General features: G+C 44.3%; 1 protein-coding gene across 4 annotated transcripts; it reads left to right on the top strand.

The window, feature by feature from the left end:
• Window positions 1-520: 520 nt before the first annotated feature.
• Window positions 521-20,174, top strand: LOC120049747 (kinesin-like protein KIF23). Of its 4 annotated transcripts, XM_038996139.1 has the most exons (23): window positions 521-622; window positions 3,985-4,051; window positions 4,171-4,299; window positions 5,010-5,115; window positions 5,225-5,361; window positions 5,653-5,771; window positions 6,017-6,187; window positions 7,224-7,336; window positions 7,419-7,540; window positions 8,032-8,134; window positions 8,441-8,520; window positions 8,634-8,753; window positions 8,936-9,098; window positions 9,357-9,518; window positions 9,919-10,085; window positions 10,286-10,459; window positions 11,378-11,593; window positions 12,075-12,329; window positions 17,416-17,652; window positions 18,839-18,927; window positions 19,219-19,297; window positions 19,445-19,497; window positions 19,618-20,174. In XM_038996139.1, exons 1-23 carry the CDS (start codon window positions 609-611, stop codon window positions 19,628-19,630), a joined length of 2,889 nt encoding a protein of 962 aa, XP_038852067.1. In that variant the 5' UTR covers window positions 521-608; the 3' UTR covers window positions 19,631-20,174. The 4 variants fall into 4 exon arrangements, with proteins under 4 accessions (XP_038852067.1, XP_038852079.1, XP_038852073.1 ...); XM_038996151.1 differs by lacking the exon at window positions 12,075-12,329; XM_038996145.1 differs by lacking the exon at window positions 17,416-17,652.
• The last annotated feature ends 443 nt before the right edge of the window (window positions 20,175-20,617 follow it).

The raw sequence follows: 20,617 nt of genomic DNA, 5'->3' as shown, positions 1-20,617 counted from the left end.
CAAACACGGTCTTCTCATTGTAGTACGCAGACAGCGTGTAGCTCAGTTGGTAGAGCATGGCGCTTGCAACGCCAGGGTTGTGGGTTCGATTCCCACGGGGGGCCAGTACAAAAAAGTATGAATGTATGTACTTGTAAGTCGCTCTGGATAAGAGCGTCTGCTAAATGACTTAAATGTAAATGTAAATGTAGTACATTTGAAGAAGAGCCTTTAGCTCACTTTTTCTTATTTCATTAACCACATGTAGGCTAGAGGATCACTTTGGATTTGATCATAAGCACAATATTCTTGAAATAGACATTGTACACAATATTTTTTTTATTGAATGATTATTGAAGATATGGTTAGTTTTATTCCCAACAAATGATAATGCAGAGGTGTGCAGCACACTCAGCTGATCCTAGATTGTCGGCCAGGGCAGATAAGAAGGTACTTTGGGGCGACACAAATGTGGGGGCGGGGCTTCCTTCACATAATGATTAAGCTGTCTGCGTTTTTACTGGCGCAAAACCACCAACACCTACGTGACGTCACACGAGAGGGAATTTTCAAAAACTGAAGAAGCTCACCGAACTTAAGGGGAAAGATAAACAAAGGCAACATAAAAAATGCAAAGACCTGTGTAAGTACAATAGTGTACTATTATGTAAAGTTTTCATTCGTTAACAATTGTGGTTGTGTTCGTAAGCAGTTTAATAACGATAGCGAACAAGGTAGCCAGCAGTTAGCATTTTAGCCTTCTAGCTAACTAAACTAGCTAGACCGGCAGGTAACCTTGATTGATAGATATCACGGCAATTGTGGCTAGCTAGCTATCTAAGTATCATGTCGAATGTAATGTTTGCCAGTTTAGTAAGCTACTCCAACATAATGCATAGACGTTAGCCAACACAATAAATTGAGACGCCAGTTTGCGCTGTTGACTTGAACGTGTATACTTTTCTGAAGGGTGGGCTGATTTTGTAGCCAGCAGATCCGACCCGCTTGCTTACAACTGCACCAGGGTCTGACAGGCTAACTGTTTAGTTTAAGGCACAAGGAACCAGTGCAAGATATATCGGAAAGGTACCTCAATGCAGGAATGAAGAAATACCTTGTACTCCGAATTGTCCCATTACCCCAATAGTTACACCGATAAGATTGAACAACTGTTAGTTTAAGTAAACTGCCATCTGTCTTAATGCTAGCTAGTAGTAGCCACATCGGCCATTATGGAATGGCATGTCAAGTTGAACAAGAAAAGGAGTTGTTTGGCTGACACTGCCAGTCCAAAATGACTGCTGTGGCTTCTGCTACCTAGCATGGGGACGAAATGGACAATTTTCCGAGAAACATCTGGCGCTGGCTCCATGGTCAATCAATCAAATGTTTTTATAAAGCCCTTCTTACATCAGATGATGTCACAAAGTGCTGTACAGAAAGCCAGCCTAAAACCCAAAACAGCAAGCAATGCAGGTGTAGAAGCACGGTGGCTAGGAAAAACTCCCCAGAAAGCCTGGAACCTAGAGAGGAACCAGGCTATGAGGGGTGGCCAGTCCTCTTCTGGCTGTGCCGTGTGGATATTTTAACAGAACATGGCCAAGATGTTCAAATGTTCATAAATGACCATCAGGGTCAAATAATAATAATCACAGTGGTTGTAGAGGGTGCAACAGGTCAGCACCTCAGGAGTAAATGTCAGTTGGCTTTTCATAGCCGATCATTCAGAGTATCTGCACATCTATCACTCCAGTGTTTAATTGCTAAATTGTAATTACTTCGTCACTACGGCCTATTTATTGCCTTACCTCCCTAATCTTATCTCATTTGCACACACTGTATATAGACTTTTTCTATTGTGTTATTGACTGTACGTTTGTTTATTCCATGTGTAACTCTGTTTTTTGTCGCACTGCTTTAAACTTGTTGTAAACTTGTTCTCAACTGGCCTACCTGGTTAAATAAAGGTGAAATTAAAAAAATACAATCTCTACCGCTCCTGCTGTGTCTAGAGAGTTGATAACAGCAGGTCTGGGACAGGTAGCACGTCTGGTGAACAGGTCAGGGTTCCATAGCCAGTGGCAGAACAGTTGAAACTGGAGCAGCAGCATGACCAGGTGGACTGGGGACAAATCAAAGTTTATTTGTCACGAGCGCAGAATGCAACAGGTGTAGACCTTACAGTGAAATGCTTACTTAGAGGCTCTAACCAATCGTGCAAAAAAGGTATTAGGTGAACAATAGGTAAGTAAAGAAATAAAACAACAGTAAAAAGACAAGCTATATACAGTAGCGAGGCTACATACAGACACCGGTTAGTCAGGCTAATTGAGGTAGTATGTAGATATGGCTAAAGTGACTATGCATATATGATGAACAGAGAGTAGCAGTAGCGTAAAAGAGGGGCTGGCAGGTGGTGGGTGGCGGGACACAATGCAGATAGCCCAGTTAGCCAATGTGCGGGAACACTGGTTAGTCGGCCCAATTGAGGTAGTATGTACATGAATGTATAGTTAAAGTGACTATGCGTATATGATAAACAGAGTAGCAGCAGCGTAAAAAGAGGGGTTGTGGGCACACAATGCAAATAGTCTGGGTATCCATTTGATTACCTGTTCAGGAGTTTTATGGCTTGGGGGTAAAAACTGTTGAGAAACCTTTTTGTCCTAGACTTGGCACTCCGGTACCGCTTGCCATGCGGTAGTAGAGAGAACACTCTATGACTGGGGTGGCTGGGGTCTTTGATAAGTTTTAGGGCCTTCCTCAGACACCGCCTGGTGTAGAGGTCCTGGATGGCAGGCAGCTTAGTCCCAGTGATGTACTGTGCCGTACGCACTACCCTCTGTAGTGCCTTGCGGTCAGAGGCCGAGCAATTGCCGTACCAGGCAGTGATGCAACCAGTCAGGATGCTCACGATGTTGCAGCTGTAGAACCTTTTGAGGATCTCAGGACCCATGCCATATCTTTTCAGTCTCCTGAGGGGGAAATAGGCTTTGTCGTGCCCTCTTCACGACTGTCTTTGTGTGTTTGGACCATTCTAGTATGTTGTTGATGTCGACACCAAGGAACATGAAGCTCTCAACCTGCTCCACTACAGCCCCATCGATGAGAATGGGGGCGTGCTCGGTCCTCCTTTTCCTGTAGTCCACAATAATCTCTTTAGTCTTGGTTACGTTGAGGGATAGGTTGTTATTCTGGCACCACCCGGCCAGGTCTCTTGACAGCAAGGAGTCATCAGGCCAGGTAGTCCTTAGGCATGGTCCTAGGGCTCAGGTCCGCCGAGAGAGGATTAGAGAGAGCACACTTAAATTCAGACAGGAGAAATACTCCAGATATAACAGGCTGACCCTAGCCCCCCGACACATAAACTATTGCAGCATAAATGCGGGAGGCTGAGACCGGCGGGGTCAGGAGACACTGTGGCCCCGTCCGACGATACCCGCGGGCTCGGCCAAACAGGCAGGATATAACCCCACCCACTTTGTCAAAGCACAGCCCCCACACCACTAGGGTTTGAGGCAGAGAATCCCAGTGGAGAGAGGGGAACCGGCCAGACAGAGACAGCAAGTGCGGTTTGTTGCTCCAGTGCCTTTCTGTTCACCTTCACTCCTGGGCCAGACTACACTCAATCATATGACCTACTGAAGAGATAAGTCTTCAGTAAAGACTTAAAGGTTGAGACCGAGTCTGCGTCTCTCACACGGATAGGCAGACCATTCCATAAAAATGGAGCTCTTTAGGAGAAAGCCCTGCCTCTAGCTGTTTGCTTAGATATTCTAGGGACAGTAAGGAGGCCTGCGTCTTGTGGCCGTAGCGTACGTGTAGGTATGTACGGCAGGACCAAATCGGAAAGGTAGGTAGGAGCAAGCCCATGTAATGCTATGTGTTAGTTATGCTAGCCATGTCTTGCTGCAGTGTTTTTTTTCAGCCACTTTCTCCAAGTCCATCACTGTGTAAATGTACTGTAGCTACTCAACCTCTAAATGCCCCTCATTCATTTCACAGAAAGGGCAAAACTCCACGGAGGCCAGCCCTGAAGAAAACATCCCACTCACAAAAAGACCCAGTTGGTGTAAGTCGGTCACTGTCACCTCAATTAATAGTTACTAAAAGCAAGTTGATAATGACTAAATAATCTATACGTAGCTAATGAATAACACGTCTTACAGTATGGTGATTTGCTGTGTGCAGGTGTACTGCCGTATCCGCCCTTTAGGAGCTACAGATGAGGAGTGTTGTATTGAAATGATCAGCAGCACCACCATTCAGCTGCATGCTCCTGATGGCATCAAAGCCAACCGCAATGGGGAATACAAAGAGGTACAGGTGTAACACAGCTAACTACATTACATGTCTCTCTCTATGATGCGTCTTCCTGTGTCATCTCATAATGAACGTGTTTTCTTGCACAGACTGTCTCTCTCTATGATGTCATCTCATAATGAACGTGTTCTTTCACAGACCCAGTCTCTCTCTCTATGATGTCATCTCATAATGAACGTGTTTTCTTTCACAGACCCAGTCTCTCTCTATGATGTCATCTCATAATGAACGTGTTTTCTTGCACAGACCCAGTCTCTCTCTATGATGTCATCTCATAATGAACGTGTTTTCTTGCACAGACCGTCTCTCTCTATGATGTCATCTCATAATGAACGTGTTTTCTTGCACAGACTGTCTCTCTCTATGATGTCATCTCATAATGAACGTGTTTTCTTGCACAGACTGTCTCTCTATGACGTCATCTCATAGTGAACGTGCTTTCTTTCACAGACTGTCTCTCTCTATGATGTCATCTCATAGTGAACGTGCTTTCTTTCACAGACCCAGTCTCTCGCTCTATGATGTCATCTCATAATGAACGTGTTTTCTTGCACAGACTGTCTCTCTCTATGACGTCATCTCATAGTGAACGTGCTTTCTTTCAGACTGTCTCTCTCTATGATGTCATCTCATAGTGAACGTGCTTTCTTTCAGACTCAGTCTCTCTCTATGATGTCATCTCATAATGAACGTGTTTTCTTTCACAGACTCAGTACTCCTTCAAAAAAGTGTTTGGGATCCAAACCTCCCAAATAGAGTTGTTTGAGGATGTTGCCAAACCACTTGTGGATGACCTCATTCACTGCAAGAATGGTAAGTGAGCGAAAATGCTCGTTTATTTTTAATAACGGATACGTTTTTAAAGTATTTAGTTTCGACAGGGTGTTGAGCGGCGATTTTAGTTTTTATTTGCTGTCCATAGGATTGCTTTTCACTTATGGCGTCACAGGCAGTGGAAAGACGTTTACCATGACGGGCTCTCCAGGAGAAGGAGGTCTCCTCCCCCGCTCTCTGGACATGCTGTTCAACAGCATCGGTCCATTACAGGCCAAGAGATTTGTAAGCCTTATTTTACGTCATATCTCTGGGTGTACAACTCTGTTCCTACAGAGCATCATTGTATCCTTTTGTCCTTGTCTTGTCATCAGAGATTTATACATTGAACTGGATGTGTTGGTACACTAGCCAATCAAGTGCTTGTGAGAGACTTAACTTTGAGTTGGCCATTTTATTCAACAGCAAATATGTGCAAAAAAGCCAATTATTTTACTATTTGAATTTCAGGTTCTCCAAATGTTAAATTGAGCGCTGATCCCTATACGTCTAGCTTTCAAATGTTCAATCTTGCAGGTGTTTAGGACAGACGACAAGAATGGCATGGAGATCCAAGGTCAGGTGGACGCTCTCCTGGAGAGACAGAAGAGAGAATCAAATCAACAGTCCACAGTGCCCAAAACACCGTCCTCAAAGTATGCATGGGTTTTATAAGCCAAAACATGTTTCGTGCACACATTTGTGATCACCCTCAGATGTTAATAGATGCTAGGTTATTGACATCTTTCATGCATTTGATTTGTGTCAGAGACTATTTGGATGACAAAAAGACAACCTGTTGAAATGATATTGGAAATGGCAACAAAAAAAAGACCATTTCACTTTCTTGATTGTTGAAGCTGGTTTGAGACTGAGGTTTTGTGTTGGTTCTGTCCTTCAGGCAAAAACCTGACCCAGAGTTCGCAGACATGATCAGTCCAGAGGAGGCTTGCAAATGTGAGGGAGTTGACGAGGACAGCTGTTACAGTGTGTTTGTGTCCTACATAGAAATATACAATAACTACATCTACGATCTGCTGGAAGAAGCTCCGATAGACCCCATACGACACAAGTGAGTCCAGGCTTTGTTGTTACCAGTAGTTATGTATTTTTGTGTAATGTTATTAAATAAATATGTAAAGGGAGACCAGTAAATCATTCTGGAAGAGTGGTCCTACCGCACGTCTTCGCTCTCATTTGTATCTTCTACAGTTAATTTTAGTGTGAAGAATGCACCAGTCAATGTAAGATGTATTGTAGGTTAGATATGTGAAATGTTTTGTCTTTGTTAGGCGACCCGGTGGAGAGACACCTCTACAGAACCCTGAGTTGATGTACGTGGTTAGTTTATAACTAGCCTGGGACCACACTGATCAACTAGCTGTTTCATATATCTGGTCCCAGGATAAGTGTATACCGTTTAAATGTAGAAAAACATGGCAGAATTTTCTAGCCATCATCCCTCCACTACATCCCCTCCCAATCTAGAACCCTGCATATAATACGTATGGTACCATCATCCCCTCCCAATCTAGAACCCTGCATATAATACGTATGGTACCATCATCCCTTCCCAATCTAGAACCCTGCATATAATACGTATGGTACCATCATCCCTCCACTACATCCCCTCCCAATCTAGAACCCTGCATATAATATGTATGGTACCATCATCCCCTCCCAATCTAGAACCCTGCATATAATACGTATGGTACCATCATCCCCTCCCAATCTAGAACCCTGCATATAATACGAATGGTATGTAGTGTTATTATATAGTATATACATTTAAATATGTATTACTTTTGGAGTAACTATTTGCTTTTATTCCTCTGTCTCTGATTGCCTTTGTAGAGGTAGTGCTTTTAACCTCTGCTGATTATCATGAGATTGGTGTAAACACATCCTTGAATGGCTGTGGTGAAACTGATCTGTGCTGCGGCTGGGAAGCTTGACATAATGCATGTCTTTTACCCGTTGACTGTTTTGAACAGTCATAACCGTTGTTTTAACGTTGTCATATTGACTTTTTGCTTGTGGTTATAGTCTAGTTTATTTGTTGTAGGCTGTGTGGTGGTTAACCGTATTGTTGCTCTCCACGGTTGCAGACCGCCTCAATCAAAGATTTTACGTGAGGACCAGAACCACAACATGTATGTGTCAGGATGCACAGAGGTCGAGGTGAAGTCCACAGAGGAAGCCTTTGAAGTGTTTTGGCGGGGTGAGTGGGATTTTAGTAATTTCCTTTGAAGGAAAAATATTTTTTCCCTCTGTGTTAGTCTACAGTATTTGCTTTTGTCCAGGTCAAAAGAAAAGGAGGATTGCCGATACTCAGCTGAACCGCGAGTCCAGTCGCTCTCACAGTGTGTTTATTGTCAAACTGGCACAAGCGCCACTGGATGCAGATGGAGACCACATTCTACAGGTGACTTGAACCTTGCATCTTTATATCTTGCCGATACAGTTCTTCATATAGAAGTGAAGACACCATCCACTACCTTGACCCAGGGATGGAACAAAGATTTTGGGCACTGACCAGCCAGGCTAGTACACCACCATTTTTAGTAGCCTGGGTTTAATATCTGTGCCATGCGATATCTGAAAATACAAAATGTCACTAGTTGGGAAAATGTTCTACCCGCCTGGTGTGACCAGTACTAGCCTGGGCTCGGTGGGTTGGCGTACTCTCTATCCCTGCCTTGACTTAACCTTAAGATAACAAACACAAACATCCTTTAATTACTATGTGAACTAGCACAATAAATATCTGCTGCTCCGTCACTAGTAGAAGCTGTGTTAGCTTATGTATGTTTCACTAGAAGACCCAATACGGAGCAGGCATGCTAACAGCTATCACTGGACCACATGGACTTCAACCAGTGCTAGCTCTGAAAGCCTAGCCTGGCTGTGTTACAGGACAAGAACCAGGTGACTGTTAGCCAGCTGTGTCTGGTGGACCTGGCAGGGAGTGAACGCACCAGCAGGACTAAAGCAGAGGGCAGCCGCCTCCGGGAAGCAGGTGAGCTGACGACGTAGGACCCATAGAAAAATCCTTTTTCTGTTTGTCTAACAGCACCACTGACCTAGCCTGGGGACCAGTCTGTTTAGCTAACATGCTATTTGTCTAACAGCACCACTGACCTAGCCTGGGGACAAGTCTGTTTAGCTAACATTCCACTCCTTGTGCTCTGTGTCATATGCCACATGTTAAGCATGACAGGAGTGGAATCATGGCTAAACAGACTGGTACCCAGACTAGTACTGACCTACTGGCAGCTTCACAACATGCACCCATCTTTACCTGGCATCCCCACTCTTTCCCCAGGCAACATCAACCAGTCCCTGATGACGTTACGCACCTGTATAGAAGTCCTCAGAGAGAACCAGATGTGTGGAACAAACCGGGTTGGTCATTTTGAATGAATCTCTGTGTACTTGATCAAACTGTAGACTAGATGAGTCAAGCTCTGATATCATGTCATAAAGTAACACAATGATACTGTGTGTTTTTGTTTCAGATGGTTCCTTACAGAGACTCTAAAGTCACTCATCTGTTCAAGAACTATTTTGACGGTGAAGGGAAAGTCCGCATGGTTGTGTGTGTCAACCCTAAAGCCGACGACTATGAAGAAACCATGGTAACTGATCTGAGTTAGATCCCGATAACAGCCCTAAGAAACCATGGTAACTGATCTGAGTTAGATCCCAATAACAGCCCTAAGAAACCATGGTAACTGATGCGTTAGATCCCAATAACAGCCCTAAGAAACCATGGTAACTGATCTGAGTTAGATCCCAATAACCGTGTGTGTTCCTTCAGTTGGTCATGCGCTTTGCGGAGTTGACCCAGGAGGTTGAGGTGGCGCGGCCGGTGGACAGGCCCATCTGCAGCCTGGCGGCGGGGCGGAGACACCGGAACCAGGCCTTCAGAGACGAGTTGTCACGACGCCAGGAGGAGCACCCTGGGGGACCCAGCAACACCGGTATGTACACATACATAATCACAAAGGTGTATATAAAAAATCTATCTCTACGAGTAGAAATGTGGATACAGTACGTACATCAGGGTTACAAAGCAGGAGGGCTTTCACCTCTAATTTTAAAGAATCTGATTGTACATGGGTCATGTTAGAAATGATTAATTTTAACAAATTTCCAACCTGGACACGTCCCATGTGACCAGCACCTCAGCCAGCACTAATGTTAAGTCCAAGTTAATCTGGTCTCCACTGATGTTCCAGAGGATGGCTCGGTGCTGAACCAGCTCCTGGACAGCCTGCCGGCCCTGCCTGCCTGTGAGTTGGTGGATCCCACCGATGAGCAGATCCTGCCCCGCCTCATAGAGGTGCTGGAGAGGAGGCACCGCATCCGCCAGATGATCACTGAGCAGTACACCAGAACTGGTACGGACCAGGCCACTATAGACCTAATTAAGGGTGTTTTGTCAGTACAGGACCTCTTTTATTTATTTTAAATGTATGTACTGTTGTCTGTTAATGTTCTGTATTATGTCATGTTCTGTGTCGACTCCAGGAAGAGTAGCTGCTGTCTTAAGGGGATCCTAATAAAATACTACGGGCTTTAGAGCTGCACATTTAGTCTCCTATCGTTTGAAATGTCACAGACGTCCTCTATTTAAATTCATCGTTGTCTTTTCATGTTTATCTGGCTTTTCTTAGGGCATGTTTTGCTGTACGTAAATGTTTAGTTAGTGTAAACATATTGTCTACCTTTAGTGGACAAGAGTAAAGTACAATTTGTACCAATGGATTCATTTCCATTCCTTTTGCCCCTTTCCAACAGCCAACACGCTGAAATCGATGCTCCAGGAGTTTGATGGCCACCTGATGGCCAAGGAGAACTTCATCCATGAACAGCAGGGTAAACTAGGGGAGAAGGACAAGATCATGTTCAACCAGAAGAATGAGATGGATCGGCTGGAGAAGAAATCCAAAATGCTGGAATACAAGGTGAAGTCTAAGTCCTCCATCTCTCTTCTCCCCCCCCTTTGCCTCGTTCTCTCTCCCCCCCTTTGCCTCGTTCTCTCCATCTCCTCAGCTGCATTTTTATATCACTGAAACCCATGCATTTGTACATCCTAATTGAACTCGTTTCAAATTGAATCAAACTTATCCTGAACTTTTTACATACCTTTTATGCCCCCCCTCAGATTGACATTCTTCAGAAGACCACCAATATCTATGAGGGGGACAAGCGGTCGCTGCAGCAGGAGCTGGAGAGCCGTGAGCAGAGGCTGCAGCGGGAGCTGTCGGAGAGGAAGCGCATGGAGGCACGCATGCAGGGCATGGTGTCTGACACCAAACACCAGTGGGAGAAGGAGTGTGTAAGTGGAGTGTTACCCTCCTCCCCTCAGCCCTCCTCCCCTCAGCTGTCCTCCACCCTTTCAATAGATCTGGTCCCTCAGCTGCTAACTAACCCCAGACTGTGAGGGGTCACTCAGCTGCTAACTAACCCCAGACTGTGAGGGGTCATTCAGCTGCTAACTAACCCCAGACTGTGAGGGGGTCACTCATCTGCTAACTAACCCCAGACTGTGAGGGGGTCACTCATCTGCTAACTAACCCCAGACTGTGAGGGGGTCACTCATCTGCTAACTAACCCCAGACTGTGAGGGGGTCCCTCAGCTGCTAACTAACCCCAGACTGTGAGGGGGTCCCTCAGCTGCTAACTAACCCCAGACTGTGAGGGGGTCACTCATCTGCTAACTAACCCCAGACTGTGAGGGGGTCACTCATCTGCTAACTAACCCCAGACTGTGAGGGGGTCCCTCAGCTGCTAACTAACCCCAGACTGTGAGGGGTCCCTCAGCTGCTAACTAACCCCAGACTGTGAGGGGTCCACTCAGCTGCTAACTAACCCCAGACTGTGAGGGGTCACTCAGCTGCTAACTAACCCCAGACTGTGAGGGGTCATTCAGCTGCTAACTAACCCCAGACTGTGAGGGGTCCCTCAGCTGCTAACTAACCCCAGACTGTGAGGGGTCCCTCAGCTGCTAACTAACCCCAGACTGTGAGGGGTCCCTCAGCTGCTAACTAACCCCAGACTGTGAGGGGGTCACTCAGCTGCTAACTAACCCCATAACTAACCCCAGACTGTGAGGGGGTCACTCAGCTGCTAACTAACCCCAGACTGTGGGTCATAAACATAGTTGACGGTAGGTGTGGTGGGTATTGTAGTTCAGAGCTACTTACATTTAGTTGAAGTTGTGTAGTTAACATTGGTCTTCCTCTTGCTACCTCAGGAGCGTCGTGTGAACGCCAAGCAGCTGGAGATGCAGAACAAGCTGTGGGTGAAGGATGAGAAGCTGAAGCAGCTGAAGGCCATCGTATCAGAGAGCAACAGCAGCGCCACCTCAGAGCAGCAGCGTCCCCCACCACCCCCAGACAAGCCCCAGAGGAACTCCCGGGAGAAGGACCAGCCTCGCGCCCCTGAGAAGAGATCTCGCTCGCCACTGCCCGTGAGTTGTTCCACCCTGTCACTGCCTCTCTTTCTCCCTCTCGCCTCTCTCCGTCTCTCCCTCTCTCTCTCATTCTCTATCCATCTATAAATTGTGATTGACGTTACTGTAATAGATATTGACTGTGGAACTATTCTAATGTTGATGGACCGTTGTTGCATGGTGGGTTGATGGTGTATGAGTCCGTCTACTAAACAGGTGCTGTGTCATCAGACCACATGTACTATTACTCTGCTGTCTCACCGTTACTGGCCACCTGCATGTGTTGTCCTCTTTCACTCTACTGACATTTGTGACATTAGTGTTCAGATAGAAACGCGCATGCTGTAGAACAGATATGATTGTCTGTCATGTAGAATAGGGCATCGTGTTGGTTCTATTTGTTACAATGTTATCTACAACGTTGTGAATACACTGTTGGAGATGCCATGCTACAGCTTTCATATAATACTCCCAGACTCCCTCCTGCTACCACCACCAGGTCAGCACAGCTCAGTGCCATCTCCTCCCACCCTCCTCCTCCGCTGGTAGTCTCTCAGTAGCCTCCGTCATCTCTGAGTGGGAGCAGAGGTTCCCCATAGGTAGGGACCCCCCCGGGACACCCGGAGCGTACGGAAGAACGACCCCATACGGAAGCAGCAGTGTGGGCCGCAGGAGAGGCCAGCGATGGGCCCCTGAGACAGAGGCCCCGGGCCCCAGCCACACGTACGGGCTAGACCTAGAGTCAAGCTCAAGGGTTAGTGTGTGTTAGAATTTCACTCTGAGGGGCTGGTTTCCCAGACAAAGATTAAGCATAGTCCTGCTTTTGGCTTCATCTGTGTCTTGGAAATCAGGAGGTAAACTTTAAGTAGCTGGATCTGCCATGCTTGTAGACCCGGATAGAACTGCACCCCAAACCCGGATAGAACTGCACCCTAGACCCGGATAGAACTGTAGCTGCTTGGTTTGTATTCTTACCTACTGTACATGTGCTAGCTATTAGGACCAGGCTGATACCAGTATCGATACTCGTTAGTGTCATGGCAAGAAAACAAAACACAATATTTAACATATAGCAGGTTTTTAAAGGCCGAAGAGTTTGGTCTGTTTCGTGTTTTAATTTTTGCCATGCAAACATACAATTGCGACGCTGGTATCATCACAGTAGTTAGATCTGCTATGCTTGTAGTCCTGTAGGCTTTAATCTGTGTGTCCGTATGTGTGTAGATGTACCGTAGCTAGTTCTGCTATGCTTGTAGTCCTGTTGGCTTTAATCTGTGTGTTTGTATGTGTGTAGATGTACCGTAGCTAGTTCTGCTATGCTTGTAGTCCTGTTGGCTTTAATCTGTGTGTCCGTATGTGTGTAGATGTACCGTAGCTAGTTCTGCTATGCTTGTAGTCCTGTTGGCTTTAATCTGTGTGTTTGTATGTGTGTAGATGTACCGTAGCTAGTTCTGCTATGCTTGTAGTCCTATAGGCTTTAATCTGTGTGTTTGTATGTGTGTAGATGTACCGTAGCTAGTTCTGCTATGCTTGTAGTCCTGTTGGCTTTAATCTGTGTGTCCGTATGTGTGTAGATGTACCGTAGCTAGTTCTGCTATGCTTGTAGTCCTGTAGGCTTTAATCTGTGTGTTCCTTTGTGTGTAGATGTACCGTAGCTAGTTCTGCTATGCTTGTAGTCCTGTAGGCTTTAATCTGTGTGTTTGTATGTGTGTAGATGTACCGTAGCTAGTTCTGCTATGCTTGTAGTCCTGTTGGCTTTAATCTGTGTGTTTGTATGTGTGTAGATGTACCGTAGCTAGTTCTGCTATGCTTGTAGTCCTGTTGGCTTTAATCTGTGTGTTTGTATGTGTGTAGATGTACCGTAGCTAGTTCTGCTATGCTTGTAGTCCTGTAGGCTTTAATCTGTGTGTTCCTTTGTGTGTAGATGTACCGTAGCTAGTTCTGCTATGCTTGTAGTCCTGTTGGCTTTAATCTGTGTGTCCGTATGTGTGTAGATGTACCGTAGCTAGTTCTGCTATGCTTGTAGTCCTGTTGGCTTTAATCTGTGTGTTTGTATGTGTGTAGATGTACCGTAGCTAGTTCTGCTATGCTTGTAGTCCTGTTGGCTTTAATCTGTGTGTTTGTATGTGTGTAGATGTACCGTAGCTAGTTCTGCTATGCTTGTAGTCCTGTTGGCTTTAATCTGTGTGTTTGTATGTGTGTAGATGTACCGTAGCTAGTTCTGCTATGCTTGTAGTCCTGTTGGCTTTAATCTGTGTGTTTGTATGTGTGTAGATGTACCGTAGCTAGTTCTGCTATGCTTGTAGTCCTGTTGGCTTTAATCTGTGTGTTTGTATGTGTGTAGATGTACCGTAGCTAGATCTGCTATGCTTGTAGTCCTGTTGGCTTTAATCTGTGTGTTCCTTTGTGTGTAGATGTACCGTAGCTAGTTCTGCTATGCTTGTAGTCCTATAGGCTTTAATCTGTGTGTTTGTATGTGTGTAGATGTACCGTAGCTAGTTCTGCTATGCTTGTAGTCCTGTTGGCTTTAATCTGTGTGTTTGTATGTGTGTAGATGTACCGTAGCTAGTTCTGCTATGCTTGTAGTCCTATAGGCTTTAATCTGTGTGTTTGTATGTGTGTAGATGTACCGTAGCTAGTTCTGCTATGCTTGTAGTCCTGTTGGCTTTAATCTGTGTGTTTGTATGTGTGTAGATGTACCGTAGCTAGTTCTGCTATGCTTGTAGTCCTGTTGGCTTTAATCTGTGTGTTTGTATGTGTGTAGATGTACCGTAGCTAGTTCTGCTATGCTTGTAGTCCTATAGGCTTTAATCTGTGTGTTTGTATGTGTGTAGATGTACCGTAGCTAGTTCTGCTATGCTTGTAGTCCTGTTGGCTTTAATCTGTGTGTTTGTATGTGTGTAGATGTACCGTAGCTAGTTCTGCTATGCTTGTAGTCCTGTTGGCTTTAATCTGTGTGTCCGTATGTGTGTAGATGTACCGTAGCTAGATCTGCTATGCTTGTAGTCCTGTTGGCTTTAATCTGTGTGTTCCTTTGTGTGTAGATGTACCGTAGCTAGTTCTGCTATGCTTGTAGTCCTATAGGCTTTAATCTGTGTGTTTGTATGTGTGTAGATGTACCGTAGCTAGTTCTGCTATGCTTGTAGTCCTGTTGGCTTTAATCTGTGTGTTTGTATGTGTGTAGATGTACCGTAGCTAGTTCTGCTATGCTTGTAGTCCTGTTGGCTTTAATCTGTGTGTTTGTATGTGTGTAGATGTACCGTAGCTAGTTCTGCTATGCTTGTAGTCCTGTTGGCTTTAATCTGTGTGTTTGTATGTGTGTAGATGTACCGTAGCTAGTTCTGCTATGCTTGTAGTCCTGTTGGCTTTAATCTGTGTGTTTGTATGTGTGTAGATGTACCGTAGCTGGTTCTGCTATGCTTGTAGACCCTTAAAGAATCATCCTGCAGAATTGCATCAATAGCTGCTTGATATGCGTGTTTGGTTGTCTGTAATGGCCACCACAGGACTGATAACCAGGGTGTCATCTCATCACATTTATCGTCACCATTATCCTCCCATGTTATGTCACCATGTCCCCTAGTGTAGGCTGTATTATGTACACTAGCTAACATTTTTCAGCACTTTCACATATACAATATTCACAAATCTCCTCAGACTATTTGTGTACCCCAGGAAGAGTAGCTGCTTCAGCAATCGCTAATGGGGATCCTAATGAACTACCAAGTACTAATAATACTCTTATGAAACAATCCATTCATCAATCCATAATGCTATAGATTGCTGCTGTAAAACTCATATCTAACCTGGTTTCAATCATAATGTTGGCAGCTAATGTGTATACAGTGGCAAGAGAAAGTATGTGAAATACCTGGATTTCTGCATAAATTGATCATATACAACAGTCTGCTTAAACTAATAACACAAACAATTATACTTTTCATTGAACACACTGTAAACATTCACAGTGCAGGGTGGGGAAAGTATGTGAACCCTTGGATTTAATAACAGGTTGACCCTCCTTTGGCAGCAACAACCTCAACCAAATGTTTTCTGTAGTTGCGGATCAGACCTGCACAACGGTCAGGAGGAATTTTGGAACATTCCTCTTTACAAAACTGTTTCAGTTCAGCAATATTCTTGGGATGTCTGGTGTGAACCGCTCTCTTGAGGTCATGCCACAGCATCTCAATCAGGTTGAGGTCAGGACTCTGACTGGGCCACTCCCTTCTGTTGTTGGTTTACTTCTGTGTTTTCTGTCATTATCCTATTGCATCACCCAACTTCTGTTGTGCTTCAATTGGCGGACAGATAGCCTAACATTCTCCTGCAAAAAGTCTGGATAAACTTGGGAATTCATTTTTCCGTCTGATAGCAAGCTGTCCAGGCCCTGAGGCAGCAAAGCAGACCCAAACCATGATGCTCCCTCCACCATACTTTACAGTTGGGATGAGGCTTTCATGTTGGTGCGAGGTGCTTTTTTTTTCTCCACACAGTGTGGTGTTCCTTCCAAACAACTGTAGTTCCATCTGCCCACAGAATATTTAGCCACTAGCTCTGTGGAACATCCAGGTGCTCTTTTGTGAACTTCAGACGTGCAGCAATGCTTTTTTTGGACAGCTGTGGCTTCTTCCGTGGTGTCCTCCCATGAACACCATTCTTGTTTTAGTGTTTTACGTATCCTAGACTCGTCAGATGTTTCAGAGGTTTTCTGTAAGTCTTTAGCTGTCACTCTAGGATTCTTAACCTCATTGAGTATTCTGCGCTGTGCTCTTGCAGTCATCTTTGCAGGACGGCCACTCCTAGGGAGAGTAGCAACACTGCTGAACTTTCTGCATTTATAGACAATTTGTCTTACCGTGGACTGATGAACATCAAGGCTTTTAGAGATACTTTTTTAACCCTTTCCAGCTTTATGCAGGTCAACAATTCTTAATCTTAGGTCTTCTGAGATCTATTTTGTTCGAGGCATGGTTCACATCATGTAATGCTTCTTGTGAATAGCAAACTTAAATTGTGAGTTTTTTTAAATTTTTTATATAGGGCAAGGCAGCTCTAACCAACGTCTCATTGATTGGACTCCAGGTTAGCTGACTCCAATTAGCTTTTGGAGAAGTCATTAGCTTAGGGGTTCACATACTTTTTCCAGCCTACACTGAATGTTTAAATGATGTATTCAATATAGACAAGAAAAATACAATAATGTGTTATTAGTTTAAGCACACTGTTTGTCTATTGTGACTTAGATGAAGATCAGATCAAATTTGACGACCAATTTATGCAGACATCCAGGTAATTCCAAAGGGTTCACCTACTTTTTCTTGACACTGTATATTGACTTACAGTGTACTTGTCATTGGTCTTCCATTAGCCTAACTTACAGGAAGGGTTTGTAGAAAAGTATCTTCATCAAATCTGTTTTATTTGAACCTCCAGAGCATAGAGGATTGTCCAATTATACCTGTTAACCATACCACCTCAAACTATACTGTGTATAAACCATGGGCTTTATGTTCTGCCAGCCCACTCTACCCACACTAACGCCTGTGTTCTGCCAGCCTACTCTACCCACACTAATGCCTGTGTTCTGCCAGCCCACTCTACCCACACTAACGCCTGTGTTCTGCCAGCCCACTCTACCCACACTAACGCCTGTGTTCTGCCAGCCCACTCTACCCACACTAACGCCTGTGTTCTGCCAGCCCACTCTACCCACACTAACGCCTGCCGCCGGTCCGCCGTAGACGCTGCTACTACTTACCCAATGGCCCTTAACACCACAACTGTCAATAATTCCCTGATTTTGTCTTTTCCTCACTGTTTTAAATGGGACCCACCAGACCACGGGGACACCGATTCGCCCGCACCACAGACGCTCACACTCAGCGGGTGGGGACCGATGGGTAGATCACAAACCACTCTCTAATTTGGATTTAGACACGGTCATGCAGCCAATCATACCCAATGCAATCAAGGTGTCAGCGGCCAGCGAGAAAGCTCTGTCTAAATGCCACAAGTATGTTCTCACGCATCAGGAGCTTGCCTCCGATGGGGAGATTCAGACCAAACTGATCAAGGTAAAAAAGAAAAAAAAAATCTATTTCCTCAATTGGTGTCTCTTTTGTTTGTCTCATTTCTTTTACTTTTTCACCTTCTGGGTTTGAATCTTTCCGACTACTATAGAATGATATTGCTACCTGAGCAATAATTTGTGGTTTCAAACAGAAATAGAGATTTTGTACTGCTACAACCATATACAGTGCATTCGGAAAGTGTTCATCCCCCTTGACTTTTTCCACATTTTGTAACATTACAACCTTATTCAAAAATAGATTAAATCGTTTTTTTCCCTCATCAATCTAGACAATTGATAATGACAAAGCAAACACAGGTTTTTGAAGAAAAAAATTAAATAATTACCGGATACATTTACATAAGTTTTCAGACCCTTTACTCAGTACTTTACACCTTTTGTAAGCGATTACACCCTCGTCTTCTTGGGTATGACGCTACAAACATCCTCACAACATGATGCTGCTGCCACCACCATGCTTCACCGTAGGGATGGTGTCAGGTTTCCTCCAGACCTGACGCTTGGCATTCAGGCCAAAGAGTTCAAGAGTCCTTTAGGTGCCTTTTAGCAAACTACAAGTGGGCTGTCTTATGCCTTCTACTGAGGAGTGGCTTCCGTCTGGCCACTCTACCATAAAGGCCTGATTGGTGGAGTGCTGCAGAGATGGTTGTCCTTCTGGAAGGTTCTCCCATCTCCTCAGAGGAGCTCTGTCAGAGTGACCACCAGGTTCTTGGTCACCTCCTTGACAAAGGCTCTTCTCCCCTGATTGCTCAGTTTAGAGTCTTAGTGGTTCCAAACTTCACAGGTGTGTGCGCCTTTCCAAATCATGTCCAATCAATTGAATTTACAACAGGTGGACTCCAATCAAGTTGTAGAAACATCTCAAGGATGATCAATGGAAACAGGATGCACCTGAGCTCAATTTCGAGTCTTGTAGCAAAGGGTCTGAATACTTATTTAAAATGTAATAAAAACTGTTCTTTGTCATTATGGGGTATTGTGTATAGATTGAGTTTTTCTTAATCCATTTTAGAATAAGGCTGTAACAAAATGTGGAGAAAGTCGTGAGGTGTGAATACTTTCCGAATGTACTGTACCTGATTTACCTGTGGAGGGGAATGCATTTGTATCCCTCACTTTGTCTTTCTGCGTGGTACATCTCTTAATCTGATAGTTGTCTACCTCTTCAGGGAGACGTGTTCAGAACGAGAGGTGGAGGACAAGCCGTGCAGTTCACAGACATCGAAACGCTTAGACAGGAATGCCCAACTGCTTCAAGGTATGCCCATTGGCCAACCCATCAGTTATTATGCAGACACTTTGCCAGATAGTGCGTTGCAAAATTCTGGTAACTTTCCCAAACTTTCTAGGTTTCCAGAAATCCTGTTTGCAGGATTCCATGTTTTGTGCTTATTTCCAGGAATATTCCAAGTGGTATTTCTGGAGAACTTTTGTGACCCTATCAGAAATCATCTTCTGTTGATGAGGAATATCTTCTTGAAATAAAAGTTGTCTGTTTTTAGTGTAGGTCATTCAGAGACCTGATGTGAATATTTTCTGTTCTATGAAGTCGTAAGAGGAGGTCATCGGGAGACGGGCCAGGACAACATGATGGGAACAAGATGGACTGGAACGACAGAGAGAACAGGGTAAGCTGTCCCCACTACTGTCCATCACTCATTCACCTAGGCTGGAGTAAAACGGACATTAGATTTTGAAATGATACCTGCTCATAAAGGTATAAATCAGCAAGACATTTGGTGTGACCCAGGGTATAAAATGTTTTCTCCCAACAGGCACCAGTGGCAAGCACAAGCTCAGGTCTTGGTCTCCAGAATAGCTATCAGAAGTGAGTATTTATATCACATTCCAGTAGGGATTTTGACTGACAACATTGCATGTTTTCATAGTATTGACTAATCAACTGCTGTTGACAAATTCCACTTCTTTTCTCCATCCCTTCTTTCAGACGCAGGAAGTAGGAACTGGACAGATCATCTTTTTCTATGTTGGAATCGTCTTGTGCATTGGACTAGTGAACTAACCATCACTTTAAACTAGGCATCTTTTTTAAAAGTCAAGCTTTTTATATAACTGTTTTTCTAGACAAGTGATAATCAGGACCTGAGTTGTATCTAATCATGACCGTAGCTTAAAAGGGACATTTTCAATTAGATTTGTATTAGATGATTTAGAGATAAGAGAACTACAAGTTATCACATTGTATAGCGTGTCATTGTATAGCTTACCACCTTCACCTATGACACTTTCCTTCACTGCGTTTTTGAACCCAAAGACTATTTAGATGTAACTTTTTTTTTTTCTCTGTTTCAAGGTACTTGTTGTTGTTTAGACCTATATTCACACACACAATCTGCAGAAAATCAATGGTTGAAAACTGCTAGTGCAACGACCCCAATGATATACTTTGCTAAAGCTGCCGGTCAGTCTCTGTCTGACTGCAAATACATGCGTTTTTGAAGGAATGTACTATTTAAAAACTGGAAAAAATAAATCAAGAAATGAGTCTTATCTTTAACCACCTTTTTTATATTACTGTATAACCATGTGAATGGCAGGTCTTGCTTTGGAGGTAGATGTAGCGCTGCAGGCCCCAAACATAATCTATTGAAACCAGTTGGCATCCAAAAAGATTTGGTGTGGCGACATGAGTACCAATCTATCAAATGCATTTTATTAAGTTCTTCTTCTTTTTTAAAGTCCGCAGTAATGTTAGGGGAAACAGTGTTACATTCTAATGTCCTAACCCAACCTTCCCCATCTTAGCAGCACCACTGCCAGACTCCTGTCTGAATAACTGCTGTCCTTGTAGTTCACATCCCCTTCTATTTGCCCCAGTCAGGCAGCCACAGGCACCAGCCCTTTTTAAATGGAAGGGAGCGCTTTACGACTTTGCTAAGCACGCAGTGTGCTGTGCTAACAAACTGACATTTTTATGTGGCTGGCAC

This window comes from Salvelinus namaycush, chromosome 1 (genome assembly GCF_016432855.1).
Source record: "Salvelinus namaycush isolate Seneca chromosome 1, SaNama_1.0, whole genome shotgun sequence".
In the NCBI taxonomy this organism is placed as follows: domain Eukaryota; kingdom Metazoa; phylum Chordata; class Actinopteri; order Salmoniformes; family Salmonidae; genus Salvelinus; species Salvelinus namaycush.
This window is presented reverse-complemented; position numbering and strand designations above follow the sequence as displayed.